Here is a 15,276-nt window from a genome sequence, read left to right as displayed (position 1 = left end):
TGCCGTTTAGGCTTAGATTATGTGATCCTGCACACAGCTGCTAGGAGAGTAACTTTCTGCTTCTCAGTGGTAGCAGAGGTAGCAGTCTCCTGCTGGGGCAGCTCTTTTAGCTGTCCTAGTAGTCATTCAAGTGCTTAATGCCTCCTCTTTTAGCCTCTCAGTGACCTTGAAAGCACGAGATTATTTGTATTAAATGTATATGATGTTATATATGATGTTATAATAGCTACAGTAATTTGTTATGTACAACTGAAATTTGATATATGTGCTAATCAAAATAAAGTCCTTATAGACACCAACACAGTGTCCTTTCCAACAACTTGCTCTTATTTTGAAGAACCCTCATTAAGGCCTATCAGGTGCATATCCTTTTTGCATGACCCACAAACCACAGATGAAAGGAAAGGAGTCTGTGCTATGCTAATGGAGAAACTCCTTTCTTTGGGCAATTTGAGTCCCTTACCCTCAATAAAATTTGCTTTTAATTACACATAGTATCCTCCCTGTCAGATATTATTATCAGAATAAGTTGATCTAGTAGAGAACTACCTTACTATTCTCTGCTTAACACCCAAGTATTGGGTCTAAAAGAAGAAAAATGAGGGAACAAGTAAAATGTACAGATCATCTTCAGCAAGCCACTGACCGAGCAAGAATAGTCAGCAGCAAAGGCACTAGGCCTGAGAGCTGGTCGAATAGATGCTCCCAGCTCATTGAGCTGTCTGAAAGTGTACCATGCTGCACGGGAGTCAGCCTAGGAGCCCTCTGCAGAGGGAACAGTTTCCAGCCAGAGCTTCTGGCTTACTTTGCATTCTCACCCCAGCCCTCCTCCACAGACTGTGCCTCATCATTCAGAGAAAGTGAAATGCACACTCCTAGGCAAAATCCTTGTATATGCAACACTTCCAGATGTCGGCTATAGACCTACTGGAGTGTGAGGATCTTGCGCAGCCCAAAGGGAAGCGTGCGGAAGATGGTAGGCCGTACAGATGAGGCCCAAGTCCAGAAATAGGAACTCCCTGAATGTGCTCCTATTCAGTCCTTCACTACCACTTACATTCAAGTCATCTCAGCTGCTTTTCAATGTATCTTTCTTCTATTTTATAAGCTTTATTTGTCCAGAATGGTATTCCTGTTTCACATATGCTTGGAGTTTTCTACCTTTGGGTTGCATTTTTAATCTCCTATCAACACACCAAATATTTTCCAACCAAAAATTCCTGAACAGCCCCCTACTGGGGTCTAGTATTGGATCACCTATGACCTTTCCTGGAAGACAACCTTAATGGAACTTGGCCCAGGTCAAGAGAGAGAACCAAGAACTTGGTAAAGTAGTCATCCACCATCAACACAGGAACTGTTTCTACATGGTTTCGATTTTTATTATTAGGTTTTTAAAATTAGCATACAAAGTAGTAGATTTCATTATGTTGCGCATATATATAATTCATCTTACTAATCCTCTTCTCCCACTCTTCTCTTCCACTTGCCTCCCCACCCCCAACCCCCTTCCCATTGGTCTCTATTCCCCCAGCAGCTCCTCTGCATGGTTTTCTGAAATGTGTTTCAAAGCTGGAGGGTTTGGAGAAGCAAAATGCAAGATCATGAATTAAGTATGAAATTAATGATTGGTTAGTAAAATCTCTGATACTTCCCTATACTGGTTAAGGTAACAGATGCACTATCTATTATAGCAGATAAAACATGATACAATTTAAAAAAGAAAAGCTGGGTGGGGGGCGCACGTCTTTAAACCCAGCACTTGGAAGGCAGAGGCAGACAGAGCTCTGTGAGTTCGAGGCCAGCTTGGTCTACAGAGCTGGTTCCAGGACAGCCCAGGCTACACTCGAAAAATAAAAAGCAACAAATAAAAAACAAAACATGGCACAACTTAATCGGGGTAACATGACAGAAGCTTAATTCTCATTCCATAAAACAAAAAATAATGTTCTTGCCTGCCAGTGAGTGCCTCACTTTCTCTAGATCACCCTCAGTAGTTTCCTTTATTTAGAAGGCAGAGAGAGAAACAGACCATTAAGACGGCACAACCATTTTTTTTTGTCATGTAGTAATTCTGGTGCTCCACTAGTCGTCTGAATGGAAGGGGTGGGGTGAGCATTGACAAGCACAATCTGTTGCTAGGCAGCTGCTCCTAGCAAACATCTCATGCCATAGAAATGGCATGTGATCTTAGGTAGAGACTGATCATCTCAGATACACCACCTTTCTCTTTCAAATAAACGGTTTCCAAATAAATCTTAGCTAGGAATAAAATTTCAGAACTTATCAAGAGGCAGCGTGAGGTAGTATTTCTTCAAAATAAATTAGAAACATATTCCCTTAGGGTCTGAATAGTGGCCCCAAATGTAAAACTGGTCTTCAGAAGTTTTAATATTTCATTGTGTAAAAAATAGCCCTCCCACTTTTCACCAACACTGAAATAAGCACAGATGCTTAAAGGGTTCAAAACAAACAAAATTAAACGTTTCTGCCTGACTTTGTTGACTTCCCAAGGCAGGCCTTACCTTCTCTGAGGAGTGGATGGGGGGTGGGATGGGGAGAAGGGAAGGGAGGGGGAACTGGGATTGGTATGCATTCCCTCTTGACTTTAGAAATGTTCAAATATTTGGAAGACATTGGTGTTTGTGCCCTGCTGTTCATATGTGGAAATTCTTACTCCTAATGTGATGGTGTTAGAAAGTAGAGCCTTTGGGACGTTATTAATTAGGTCAGGACAACTTCCTGGCTGGAATTAGTGACTATTTCTCAGGGTTCTTGGGAGGAACAAAACCATTAGGATGAAGATGTATTAAAGGGGGTATTAGACTGGCTTGTGCCATGTGGTCGAGGTAGTCCTCTGGTGGCAATGGGTCCCTACACTGCAGGTGAGAAGGGTTAGCTGCCCAGTCCATGAGGCTGGGTGTCTCCAAAGTCCAAATCTGGTGCCTTGAGTGTTCATAGGGAGTCATTGATTTTCAGACCATGTTGGAAGACCAAAGAAGCTGAATTCTGATGTCAGCAACAATAGCAGAGGCAGCCACAGGGTAGACCAACTCACAGATAGAGTAGTTGAACTTGCCAGCAAGACACAAAGGAAAGCAAGCAGAAAAGCAAAAGCTTCCCCTTCAACCTCCCCCATCTAAGCTGCCACTGGAACGCGCCACTCACATTTAAAGGGTGTCTTTTCGCTTCCCTTAACCTAATTAAGAAAGTCACTCACTTCTTCCTATTCTCATGTGGTCTTCATTTATCATGGTCTCTTATTTCTTGTTCTCCCTCTCTGTTCTTGATCCAGTTGGAATCTCCTGCTCCCCTAAGCTCTCTTTCCCTCGAATCTTGCAGAGGTCCACAGAAATCCACAAAGATACCTCCACCATAGACTACTGGCAATGGTCAAGAGACAGCCCAAACTGACCTACTCTGGTGATAGGATGGCCAAACACCCTAACTGTCTCGTGCTAGAACTCTCATCCAATGACTGAGGGAACTGGATGCAGAGATCCACGGCCAGGCCCCAGGTGGAGCTCCAGGAGTCCAATTGGCAAGAAAGAGGAGGGTTTGTATGAGCGAGAATTGTTGAGACCAAGGTTGGAAAAAGCACAGAGACAAATAGCCAAATGAATGGAAACACATGAACTATGAACCAAAGGCTGAGGAGCCCCCAACTGGATCAGGCCCTCTGGATAAGTGAGACAGTTGATTGGCTTGAACTGTTTGAGGAGGCACCCAGGCAGTGAGACTGGGACCTGTCCTCAGTGCATGAGCTGGCTGTTTGGAACCTGGGGCTTATGCAAGGGACACTTGGCTCACGAGGCCTGGGAGGAGGGGACTGGACCTGCCTGGACTGAATCTACCAGGTTGAACTCAGTCCTCAGGGGAGTCTTTGCCCTGGAGGAGATGGGAATGAGGGGTGGGCTGGGGTGGGGGCAGGAGGGAGGAGGACAAGGGAATCTGTGGCTGATATGTAAAATTAAATTAAATTATAAAATACAAAAAGAAATCACTCACAAACATACCTAGAGATTTGCCTGTTAGCTGATTCCAGATCCAGCTAAGCAGACAACCAAGACTGATGATCACATTGCCTCCATGAAAAAGATTCCAAAGGGGAGAATAAGAATCCAGATTTGTTCTTTAAGCCATCTATAAACTAGAAAGTGACCAAGTGACCCAACACAAGATTTGCTGGAACCTTGATGTGAAACTACCTAGTTTCTGAAAGCGTGATAGATGTTTATCCTAAAAAGTGCTCAGAAACCTTATTTCTTCTCCCAAGTGTTCCTTTCCCATCTCTGGTGATCCACTTTTCTTCACCAGCCACACCATTTCCCAAACAGCCTTTATCTCCCCTGGCTTCTGCCCCGCCATCAGGTAGCTTACCCAGTTCCTCAAAAATCCCTCTACTTGCTCTTCCTGGGACATTTCAACCTCTTTTCCGTCTATCTCTCTACTTGTATGCTCTACCCACTGCTGGATACTCTCCTTAGAACTGGGATCATTAATTTTATTGATGTTGATAACTTTGCACTAAGGTTCCCATCAACAAAACAAAGAAGCAAAATGAAAAACTCTGTTAATTGGGCTTAGTCCTCTCACAAAGCTAATATTGTGTTAGATCTGATTTCTTGTGTGCTACGTGTACCACATAGACACCATAGAATTTTATCAGCTCATATGGAGGGGAGGCACTGTGTTTGGGGGAATCCATCCGTGGAAGTCATTAAACTTGACATTGTCAGATAGAAAGTAGGGCAGAAACACACATTATGGGTCAAGTGAAATACATATAACATGGTTTTGCTGAAAGCTGGTCAAGGCGCCTCTCCTCCCACGCCACCTTCGCTGCCCTGACACTCGAAACTGATGAGCCCACGCGTGGGCATTTACATGTACATGTCTGGTTTACTCCAGCATTCAGAATCAGACAGCTACACTAAAGTTCCACTAGTTAAAACAACTGCAGGGGAGGGGCACATTTAACTTCATACTTACTTACTTTATTAATTAATTAATGCAGTGCTGGGGGGGGGGTCAAAGCCAGCTCTTGTGTATGCTAGGCAAGATGTTTGCTAAGTAAGGGTGCTCTATCACTAAACTGCCCCTCGTGCCCTAATTTTTAAAGTGGTTTGTTTTAAAACTGGTTTCTGTCTAGTATAAAGATACTAATATTGTTTAAAACAGGTTAAAATATAGCCTTGGGGGCTGGAGTGATGATGCAGCTGTTAGAAACGTACTGTTCTTGCCGAGGACCCACATGATCTTCCCAGCTCTCATGGTGTGCAGGTCACAATCACCGTATAGCAGTGGCTTGAGACCTCTTTGGCAAATCTCTATCTCCAAAAATATTTACATTACAATTCGTAACAGTAGCAAAATGACAGTTATGAACTAGCAATGACATAACTTTATGGTTAGGGGTCATCACACCATGTGGAACTGTATTGAAGGGTCACAGCATTAGGGAGACTGAGAACCACTGCCCTAGAGGATCCAGCTCCGGGGGATCTGATGCTCTTTTCTGGACTCTCTGGACACCTGCACTCATGTGAACTTACTGTCGGCCACATGGACACATTTAATTAAAAAAAAAATTGAAGAAGATGGCTTTGGAAAAAGACATTGTCTTAGGCTTCTACCACAAAGTAACCCCTAAGCACTAAACCTTCTCTGGAGCTCCCAAAGGTCATGGAGTGCCAATCCCTGGACAGAAAAAGCACAGGAGCCAGCATGTAGAGGAACACGCTGGGTTTGCACAACAGAGATTTCCTTGGCCACATTCTTTCCAGTTGACAGCCAAAAGAGCATTCCTAAGAACCGGCTCTCCCCTAACTGCCATAAAAACAGGAACTTTCTGGAAATGTCCACAAATGAGAAAAAAAAATCCAGTAAAGCTGCCTCTAGGAAAGGGATTAGTCCTGTGCTGAGGTAGGTTCCAAAGGGCTATTAAGTAAGAGGCTAACACAAGCAGCAATTTCCAATTCCACATTCCATTCAAGGATATCATTGATAGCTTGGCCTGGGCCTTCACAGGAATATTTACACCATGAAAATAGGCAACTGATATAAATCATGATTTTCTTCCCCAAAGTGGACACCTACTGAAAAGAGAGAGAGAGAGAGAGAGAGAGAGAGAGAGAGAGAGAGAGAGAGAGAGAGAGAGAGAGAGGTGTGGTGGTGGCACAAGCCTTTAATCCCAGTAGAGGTAGGCTCCGTGAGTTGGAGAGTTTGTTGAGTCTGGTCTACAAAGCGAGTTCCAGGACAGCCAGAGAAACCCTGTCTTGAAAAACCAAAACCCAAAGTGGCCACTTACTGTGTCCATTGACATTTGCCTCATCCATAGCTACCTTCTTCTAATCACAATAACCCCATTCTCCCCCTTGGCTCTCATAGTTTATTTAGAAATTTATATTTTGCTCTACAGATTTACAGTAGGCCCACTCACACTATGTAAAGTGGAAAGTGAGTTACAACTGCACAAAGCAAATCCAAACTACATCAGATGATTTTACTATCGAACAAAGGAAGTTCTTGCTACTACACCTTCCATTGTCCTTCTCAGTACAGGTCAGAGCTGCTGAAAACCTACTGTGTACAGGTGCTTAAAATAGATTTTCTCTTCCATATTTTGTACCACTGTAGGACCTGGTGCCTCAAGGTTCTAAGTGAAGGACTAAAGGAAACATTAGAGCAGAACAACATATAAACCCCCAATCCCACATTTGTAATCACTTCATTGCTCTGCTATCAATGCATTTATCAGGCATCATGGTAATCAACAGGGCTGTGTGGGAAGACAGAAAGTGCCTGGGGACTGCTGTCCTCCCTTGCCCAGCCTCAGTCTCATTATACTTCAGACAGCGTGTGTCGAGAGTGCTGAGGAAAAAAAGCCAGCTGACGCGTGGGATTGCCAAGCAACAGCTTATGAAACGAATTCAAACCATGGCAACCAAACACTGCAGACCCGGCAATAGCTTCATTTCATTTACAAGAGTAAGAGGAGGGCTTTGTCAACAACAGATGAGATAAACGAGAAGACGACCAGCTCCGCAAGTCCACGGAATTGTCATCCCCATCATCCCCATCATTATTTTCCAGCACACAATACCAAATATCTATGAAAATGATTCTTAACGCAAATACAGAATTAAGCACCATACTCTTATAGCAACTGTAACATACACACATTCTTGAAAAAAATATATACCCACTACCCTAAATCTCACCTAATTTCTCTTTATTTGATAGAGCTATTCATTTGCAGGAGGAAGAGGGATAACACACGAATATGTCTCATTTAAAAATCAATTTCTGTAGAATGCACTTTCTAATTCGTTCTTCACAATAACACTGTTCTCTGGGTATTTTTTCCACTCCATAGGCAAGAAGAGTATGATGCAGCAATTTGCAAGTGTGTTTTCATAGGGCACACAGCTTAATAAAACACAGACCAGGATTCCCTCCTGCTCAAATGTCTTTATGTGTCAGAACGATCTAATAATCAGACCACACTCCATCTCTTCTCCCTTAAAAATTGTACCCACAAAACACCATTCAGTACATTACTCTCCGCTTGTTGTTCAAAGGGACGACTCATTTTGCCCTGGTGAGAGCTTTTAACCACGCTAGACGATGCTCCACAAGCATTTTTATTTTCTTTTTCTCCAGTGGTCATGGGAAACTTCCCTGCAATTCGGAGTGTTATTAAGTTAGGAGTCACAAGGTGTTACAGCGATAAGAAGAGCGTTCACACATCAGTGAGTTAGTAATTTTAATCTGCCCTGATTTTCATCCCTTAAAATTCAGTCTTGACATGTTTCTTTGTTCACTGCAGTGACCAGGCTCTCTTCCACAGAAATGGAAGAACCTGGTCTCTGCCTCAGTGGACGGCTGACCCTAGAATAAATGGTTCTGACGGCAGGTGTGCTGAGACACTGCACTGCCGCTGTGTTATCTAGACATTGTGCTTTTCTCTCAGGGGAACTCGTGGCTAGTCTAGCAAAGGGTAAGTAGGATCTTCATTTGAAAACCGCCATCAAGGCAGTGGAGTGTTTTTCTTGGGGCCCTAAATTATTTTGCTGAGGACTCTAGGCAAACTCTCACTCTTTAAGAACGCAGCACATGCCTCTGGCTTCCAATGGTTTCCACACTATTACTGATGCTAGCCATCCAGGAACACCACAGATTACATCTATTCTCTCCATCCCAAGCCTATATAAAACAGTAAGATTATATTTGGAAATATTAAAGAAGGTAAGAATTACAAAAATATTTTGCTCATGGTACATAGCTAAGAGTTCTTAGTAGACTATATTTCTGCCAATCTCTGTGCTCATAATCATGAGACAACCATTTCCTTAACCTTAGCTCCTAACTGGATTTTGAAAGAAGAATAGACAGCCCTTCCCAGTCCCAAAGTTAGATTGTGTATGTCATACTGGAATCTGATATATAGACATCTTTGTGGGCTGAACATAGCAAGCAGAAGAGTGGCTGTTGAGATGCAGTATCACTTATCACTCATGATACCATCTTTCCTTCCATATGATACATGAATATGCAGAAGAGTTATGACAACAGCCTTAAGATGGTTACCTTTTGAAATGTGTGCTTTCAGGGTGGCAATCTGGAAAGCACTTGTCTTGGGCCCCTACTCAAAGCTGTTTGCATCTCCACGCCCACAGTCTGTTACTTCCCTTGGCAGAAGGGATTTTGAGGAGGGACGTAATCAAGGTTATAGGATCTGAGATGGAAAAATTACCCTGGCTCACCTGGGTGGGCCCAATCTAATCACATGAACTCCTAAAGATGGGAGAATCTTTCCCAGATGGGGCTAGAGAGATGTGACCCGAGAAGGACTCAACTCATTGTTCTGGTTTTGAAATTGGAGGAGCCACAAGTTAAGGAATGTGGTGGCCTCTGGAAGCTAGGAATGGCACTCAGTTTATTGACATCAAGGAAACAGACTTCTATAATCCCAAAAGAGTTGGGTTCTGCCAAACAACCTGAGCAAGCAGGAACTTGATTCCTAGCAGCTCAGAAAGGACTACGGCCCTGTCAACAACTACAGTTTAACCCAAGGTTGCCTTTGTGACCTACTGAACTCTAAGATGATGAAGCTGTAGAGTTTGAGCCTCCGGGCTGGGGTAATTGAGACTAGTTTGGTTAAGAGAGATTTTGTTTGGCTTGTGGGTTTTAAAGACAGGGTATCTTAGTTCAGGCAGGATTCCTAGTCCTCCTGACTCAGCTGCCCAGATTCTGGGGTTAGAAGCACGTGCTTGGGATAGTTGGCTAAAGCAGAAGTACAAAAGCAATAGGGCACTTGACATGTCCTCTAAATATAAGGGTGGCTCAATGTGCCAAACCAAGTTGTACGAACCGTGAGGCCTACTCTGCTTGCTTTCTCCTGAGAGCCCGGAATTTGGTACGTGTTAGGTAGTGAGCGTTTAGTAATCAGTCCTCAGGAACAAGCTTTCTTGGGTTAAAAAAAAAAAAATATATCACCTACATAGTGTGTACTTCATTCCTGAGAAAGGGTATATTTGTATGTCCCCTTACAAGAGGAAGAGTACATAAAGAAGCCTGTGCAGCCAGGCGGTGGTGGCGCACGCCTTTAATCCCAGCACTCGGGAGGCAGAGCCAGGCGGATCGCCAGGAAAGGCGCAAAGCTACGCAGAGAAACCCTGTCTCGAAAAACCAAAAAAAAAAACAAAAAAAGAAGAAGAAGAAGAAGAAGAAGAAGAAGAAGAAGAAGAAGAAGAAGAAGAAGAAGAAGAAGAAGCCTGTGCATAAACTTCTCCAAACCCCAAATATTTTTTCCCTCATTGGTCTTATTCGACGTCCTTTTGCTATAGTAAACCTTAGTTATGAATGCCATGATATACTAAGCCCCACGAGTCCTCCTAGCAAATGCACTGAATATGTAGGCTGCCTTGAGTCCCCTCAAATGTGGCTCACAGGCCACATTTCAAGTAAACTAGTAAGTTCCAAACTGTTACAGTAGGTAATATCTGAAGGAGACTATGTTCCATGTCTCACTTGGGGTTAGTGACAGAGACATGAGGTACAGGCATGATTGGCTTCCTTGTTGCTAAGCAACGGTGTTTTTTTTTTTTTTCCAGAACAGGAACGGGGTGCAAACAGGAAGTGCCCTGTTCCACCAAAGCAGAAGCACACCGGCCCCCTCTAGTGGTCTATCAACGGTCATGGGCAGAACTAGAGATTGACATTTGTTCAAATGTCAAGGCTGCAGGCTTAGCCATCCCCCCTGGATATAAAGTTCAATGCCTAAAGGATTTCAGATGCAGCAATGCCCAAGCTAGAATGTTTCATCTCTTCCTCCTGGAAACATGCCCTGAGTGCGGAATTGGCTCTGGCACCGAAGAACCAGAGTGGAGATACTGAATGCGGAGGAGAGTCCTCTCCTGTAGGGGAGGGGGGCAGAAGCCCTGGGCAAAAGTGTAGATTTTGAGACTGGCACTGCCTCTGATTTCCCTTATTTATCAAGACACCCCAAAACAACATCCCTTAGTCCTCTCTTGAGATGAGGACCCTGAAATGTCAAGATTGTACAAGTCCGAGGCGAGTGGCCAGCTCAGTTTGTTCATGAGGCACTGAGCTTGCTTCTGTGCAGTGCAGTGGCCAATCAGGCAACACGGGCCATGCTCCAGTGGAGACCCAAGCCTCCTCCCCCCCCAAAAAAAACTAAACTCCCGTTTGTTAACAGCTTGCACACCCAGCAAATAACCTATTGGTAATCGGACCAACACGTAGGCAGATCTAGACTCCCAGGTGTGTCTGGGCCATATCTAAAGGCCACAGTTGGAAGAGCAGGACCGGGGGAAGGAAGACAGGACTCTGAATTCCTCGTGCTCCCCTGCACAGAGCAGAACATTGCCCTGCCCTACCCAACCTTTTCTAAACAGTCCTTGAGGATTTTCAGAAATCCTTGCACTAAGGGTCCTGCCTCCCTCGGATGGAAACCCAGGCTTAGCCTAGGGGAGAGGCTTAGCCCTAGCTAGGTTCTAGTGACCAGAGGCTCTTCAATGAAACTTTGGATCAAACAAGTGAGCACAACTGCCTGGTGGAAGCCACATCTCACGGATGTGGTAGATTGTGACCAAGAGATGTAGGGATTAAAAAGAAAAGTTAAGATTTATTTTGTTTTATGCGTTTGAGTGTATTGCTCACATGTATTTCTGTGCATGCATACACCAGCTTAAGCTTCCTTAAGTAGCAAGATAGATAGATAGATAGATAGATAGATAGATAGATAGATAGATGAGATGATAGATGGTGTGTGTGTGTGTGTGTGTGTATGTATGTGTGTATGTGAATAATACCTATCAGAAATCTGTTTGAAGGCTAAGTGGTAGAAACATGTGTGATCCCTCCTTTTCTCCACATGGACACTACTGTGTCTGACTTCAGAACTATGCCCCCAGGACATCTGTTTGTGAAAACTCACTCTTGGGACTGGAGAGATGCCTCAGTAGTTAAGAGCACTTTGTTCTTACAGAGGATATGTGTTCAATTCCAAGGACCCATGGAGTGGCTCGCAACTGTCCACAACTCTAGTTCCAGGAAAGATCCAAGGCCCTCTTCTGACCTCTGCAAGCACCAGGCAGGCACACCTTACACACACACACACACACACACACACACACACACACACACACGTTTTACCTTAAGTAGCAAGGTGTGTGTGTGTGTGTGTGTGTGTGTGTGTGTGTGTGTGTATGTGTGTGTGTGTGTGTAAAACTAAAGTCTAGCCAACAAAGAAGGACCTAAGCCAGGTGGTGGTGATGCTTACCTTTAATCCCAGCATTCTGATCTCTGTGAGTTGGAGGCCAGCCTGGTCTACAGAGTGAGTTCCAGGACAGCCAGGACTGTACAGAGACAACAACAAAAAGAAGGACCTAAAAAGAAACAGCCGTGAGTTACTTTTCTCCCCCCCCCCCCCATCATGGCTAGGGATCAGGAACATCTGGGAGCAAAGATGACCGTGAAGTAAAGGACTCTGATCCTCATGCAGATACCCTACTTGCGTTTTTATTTCCTTACATTCTCAACTCTCCAAGTCCCAATTCATCTATCCAGCTAAGGTCCAAACTTCTAGGAAGCTTGAGTCTGTGTTAGCACGCGTTGCTTCCTGACTTGTGCTCACCTACCACAAGGTGGTGAAAGAGATTATCACGTCAAAGCAGCCTGCCTTCCGCCTCGTCCAGACCATTCTTTTTCTAAGTGAGCACTCACTGTGTGCCAGGCACTGCTCTGAAGACTTGAACGCATGAGTCATTCAATCATCACCGTGATCCTGTGGGTTAGCTATTATTTCACACATGCAAACCAAGATACGGAGATACCTGTGTAGTTTAGCTGTCACCTATATTTTTAGCACTGCATACCACACACATGTGAGTACTGTACTGTGTCACTATTTTACAATGGCTCGGTCATCCTTTGGCAATAAGAATTTTTTCAGCCTCATCACAATCTTATAGGACCACCATCATATATGATCTGTTGACTGAAACATCATTATATGGCACATGATTACATATTTCTCATCTATATTTTTGCTTAAAGGTTTTTATTATAAAAGAAACATGTATTCATGGTAAAATTTTCAAATGATAATAATTAGGAAAAAGTCCCTTCTCTTCCCTGCCCACCATCCCACCAGAACTAATAAAATCACTTAATTCCTGTCATGTTCTTTCATAAAGTTTTTAAATATGTAAGCATATTTTATATATTTATCTTACAACACACACAAATATATCCTATACACTGTTCTATAGCATACTTTTTCCAATTGGAATGGTATCCTGATGTCAGATGTGAGCAAGACCACACTGGCCTTTGGGCCTCATTTACAGTTCTGGAATATGACCTGGCTATCCTCACCTGCGTACAGCACGTAGTGTCATCTGCAGCAGACTAGAGAGCTGACCTTCCCCCTTACCAGCTGCAGCAATCAGGAAATTGGGCCCTGCTCCTCATGTAGGCAGTAGAGCAGAGCTGGCCTCGTGGTCAGTGGTCTGAGGTGAAGGTAACCAAGCCCTGACATTGTGAGCAAGGGAGAGCTGTCCCCATTACTCATCTGACATGTGGTGGTATGGGTGGAGAAGAGATACCATCAGCACCTGAGACAGGTGGAGGAACTGGCCTTGGGGTCATAAGAGCAGGAGGGCCGTCGCTGCCTCCCTCCCGGCAGCTGCAGCTGTGCTCGCCTGGACAACACACTGGAGCTGGCCCTGATGATGTGGGTGTGGGGGAGCAGCCCCTGAGGGTGTCACAGCAGGAGAACTGGCCCCATCCTTCCCTCATTGCTGCAAGAGGTGAATTAGCTGGAGCAATACTGGAGAGCTCACCTGGTGAGGACAGGGGGGAGAGCTGGCGGGTTGACCAACCCTGCAGCTGCCCAGGCCCAGAATCAGAGTTAAGAGTTGGCCCACCCCAACATCCACCTCATCTGTGATCTGCTGGAGCACGTGAAGGGGCTCTGTCCTGCAGACCCACCGACCCAAAGCTGCAGAATCTCCACAACACCAGGCAACAACAGGATATCCAAGAGGAGAGTCCCAGTGAGGGCCTAGCATTGATAGTGTAGTAAAAAAAAAAAAAAAAAAAACGAAAGGTCTTGAACCAGATCAACCACTCTTTGCAATGAACACTTGCAAGTAAAGATACATGGACAAAGGGGTTTACTGAGTGACTCACTGTGTCACGCCGCAGCTTCTATGATGGGATTTTTAATTTTTCCCTTTAAATTTTTTTTGTTTGTTTTTCTCTTTTTTCCCTCTTAAATTTTATTGGGGGGAGGAGTACAGGGACAGAGGGCAAATGCAAAGGGACAGGGAAATGAATGGGATCAAGATACATGATGTAAAAGACACACAAAATAAATAAAAAGAAAGTTAAAAAAATAAATAAAATAAAAAGAAATTGCTCTTCCTACATAGAAAATAGTCTAAGAAAGGAAGTAACTGCAAGGACCAATAACTTGGAAGCCATTTTAATATTCTCTGGGATATTTCTTAGTAGTTATGACAGGAAAGACATGGCCACTATTTCCAGGATGATAGCATTCATGCTCAGATATTTGTTGGAACGTAAGTCTCCTTGCTTACTGTCTCGTTCATGGAATTCAGTCTTCGACCATTATCAACAAGGAAGTCCTTCATGCCGCACAAGCACCCTGATTCCGATGTAGATTGGCTTCTCAACTTTTTTCAGAGAAAATGAGCATCTGCCAAAGGAAATATAATTTTGGGAAGAGACGAGAGGAGACAAAAGAGGCCTTAATGGAGAGGAGTGGGGAACATACTAGAAGAGTGGGAGGGGGGAATAGAGGAGGTTCAGTGTTTAAGTGGAGAAGGGGAACTGGGAGCTGAGGGAGAGGAGGCAGTGGGAACCGATCGACCCAACCTAAGTAACCATGGAAATGTCATAAGGAAACCTGCCACTTTGGAAGCTCAATTTTTTTAATGTAAAAAAAAAAAAATACAATCCCAGCTTGAATCCAACTGGTAGATTCTTGCCTGGCTTTCTTTCCTTTAGACCCCACATGCTTCACACTGAAACCAGAGAGGGTTTTTTTCTATAGCCAGTTTCTGAATATGAACTTTTCCTTTCATATTTCCAAAATAACTTGTGAGCTGGAGATTAAAAGAAACTGTTTTTGTAAACAGCTCTATTCCTCTTAAAGCCAGGTTGGGCACATGACTCTCGAGAACGAGCTTTTCAGAAAGAGACTCTACAAACAAGAATAAATTCACAGCTGGATTCTTCCTTCTCCATTTCTTCTTTTCTTTCTTTCTTTCTTTTTTTTTTTAGAGGTTTTTTTGTTGTTTTGATTTTTTGTTTGTTTGCTTTGTTTTGTTTTTGAGTCAGGGTCTCTTTATAGTCCCGGAACTCACTATATAGGCCAGGCTGGCCTCAATTTACAGAGGTCCGCCTGCCTCTACCTCCTGAGTGTTGAGATTAAAGGTGTATGCCACCATGTATGCCTCATGTCATTCTTCAAATCGCAAGAGGCAATCTGGTCCTCGGTGTAACCTAGGATGCCCATTAGGCTATCTATCCTCTGATGCCAGTTTCACCAACTTCTTGATATCCTCATATTTGGCAGCTTTCTCAAGCAGCAAATCAGATTAATAATTTACACATTAAAAGAGGGCACACAGCCAATCATACCAGTAGCTTTCCATTGAGATCAGGGATGGCCTTGTCAACAGCCATAACAGCACTAATGACCAGGGGGATTATCTTCTA

The 15,276-nt window shown here is 43.9% G+C and overlaps 1 protein-coding gene across 1 annotated transcript in view; it reads right to left on the bottom strand.

Moving 5' to 3' along the window:
• LOC114701332 (60S ribosomal protein L35-like) overlaps positions 1 to 14,186 on the bottom strand; it is a 38,553-nt gene extending 24,367 nt beyond the window's left edge. The window contains exon 1 of the mRNA XM_037199258.1: positions 14,133 to 14,186. Coding sequence (XP_037055153.1) covers positions 14,133 to 14,186 — 54 coding nt within the window. The remainder of the gene's footprint in view (positions 1 to 14,132) is intronic.
• Between the last annotated feature and the right edge of the window lie 1,090 nt (positions 14,187 to 15,276).

Source organism: Peromyscus leucopus, chromosome X, assembly GCF_004664715.2.
Source record: "Peromyscus leucopus breed LL Stock chromosome X, UCI_PerLeu_2.1, whole genome shotgun sequence".
In the NCBI taxonomy this organism is placed as follows: domain Eukaryota; kingdom Metazoa; phylum Chordata; class Mammalia; order Rodentia; family Cricetidae; genus Peromyscus; species Peromyscus leucopus.
This window is presented reverse-complemented; position numbering and strand designations above follow the sequence as displayed.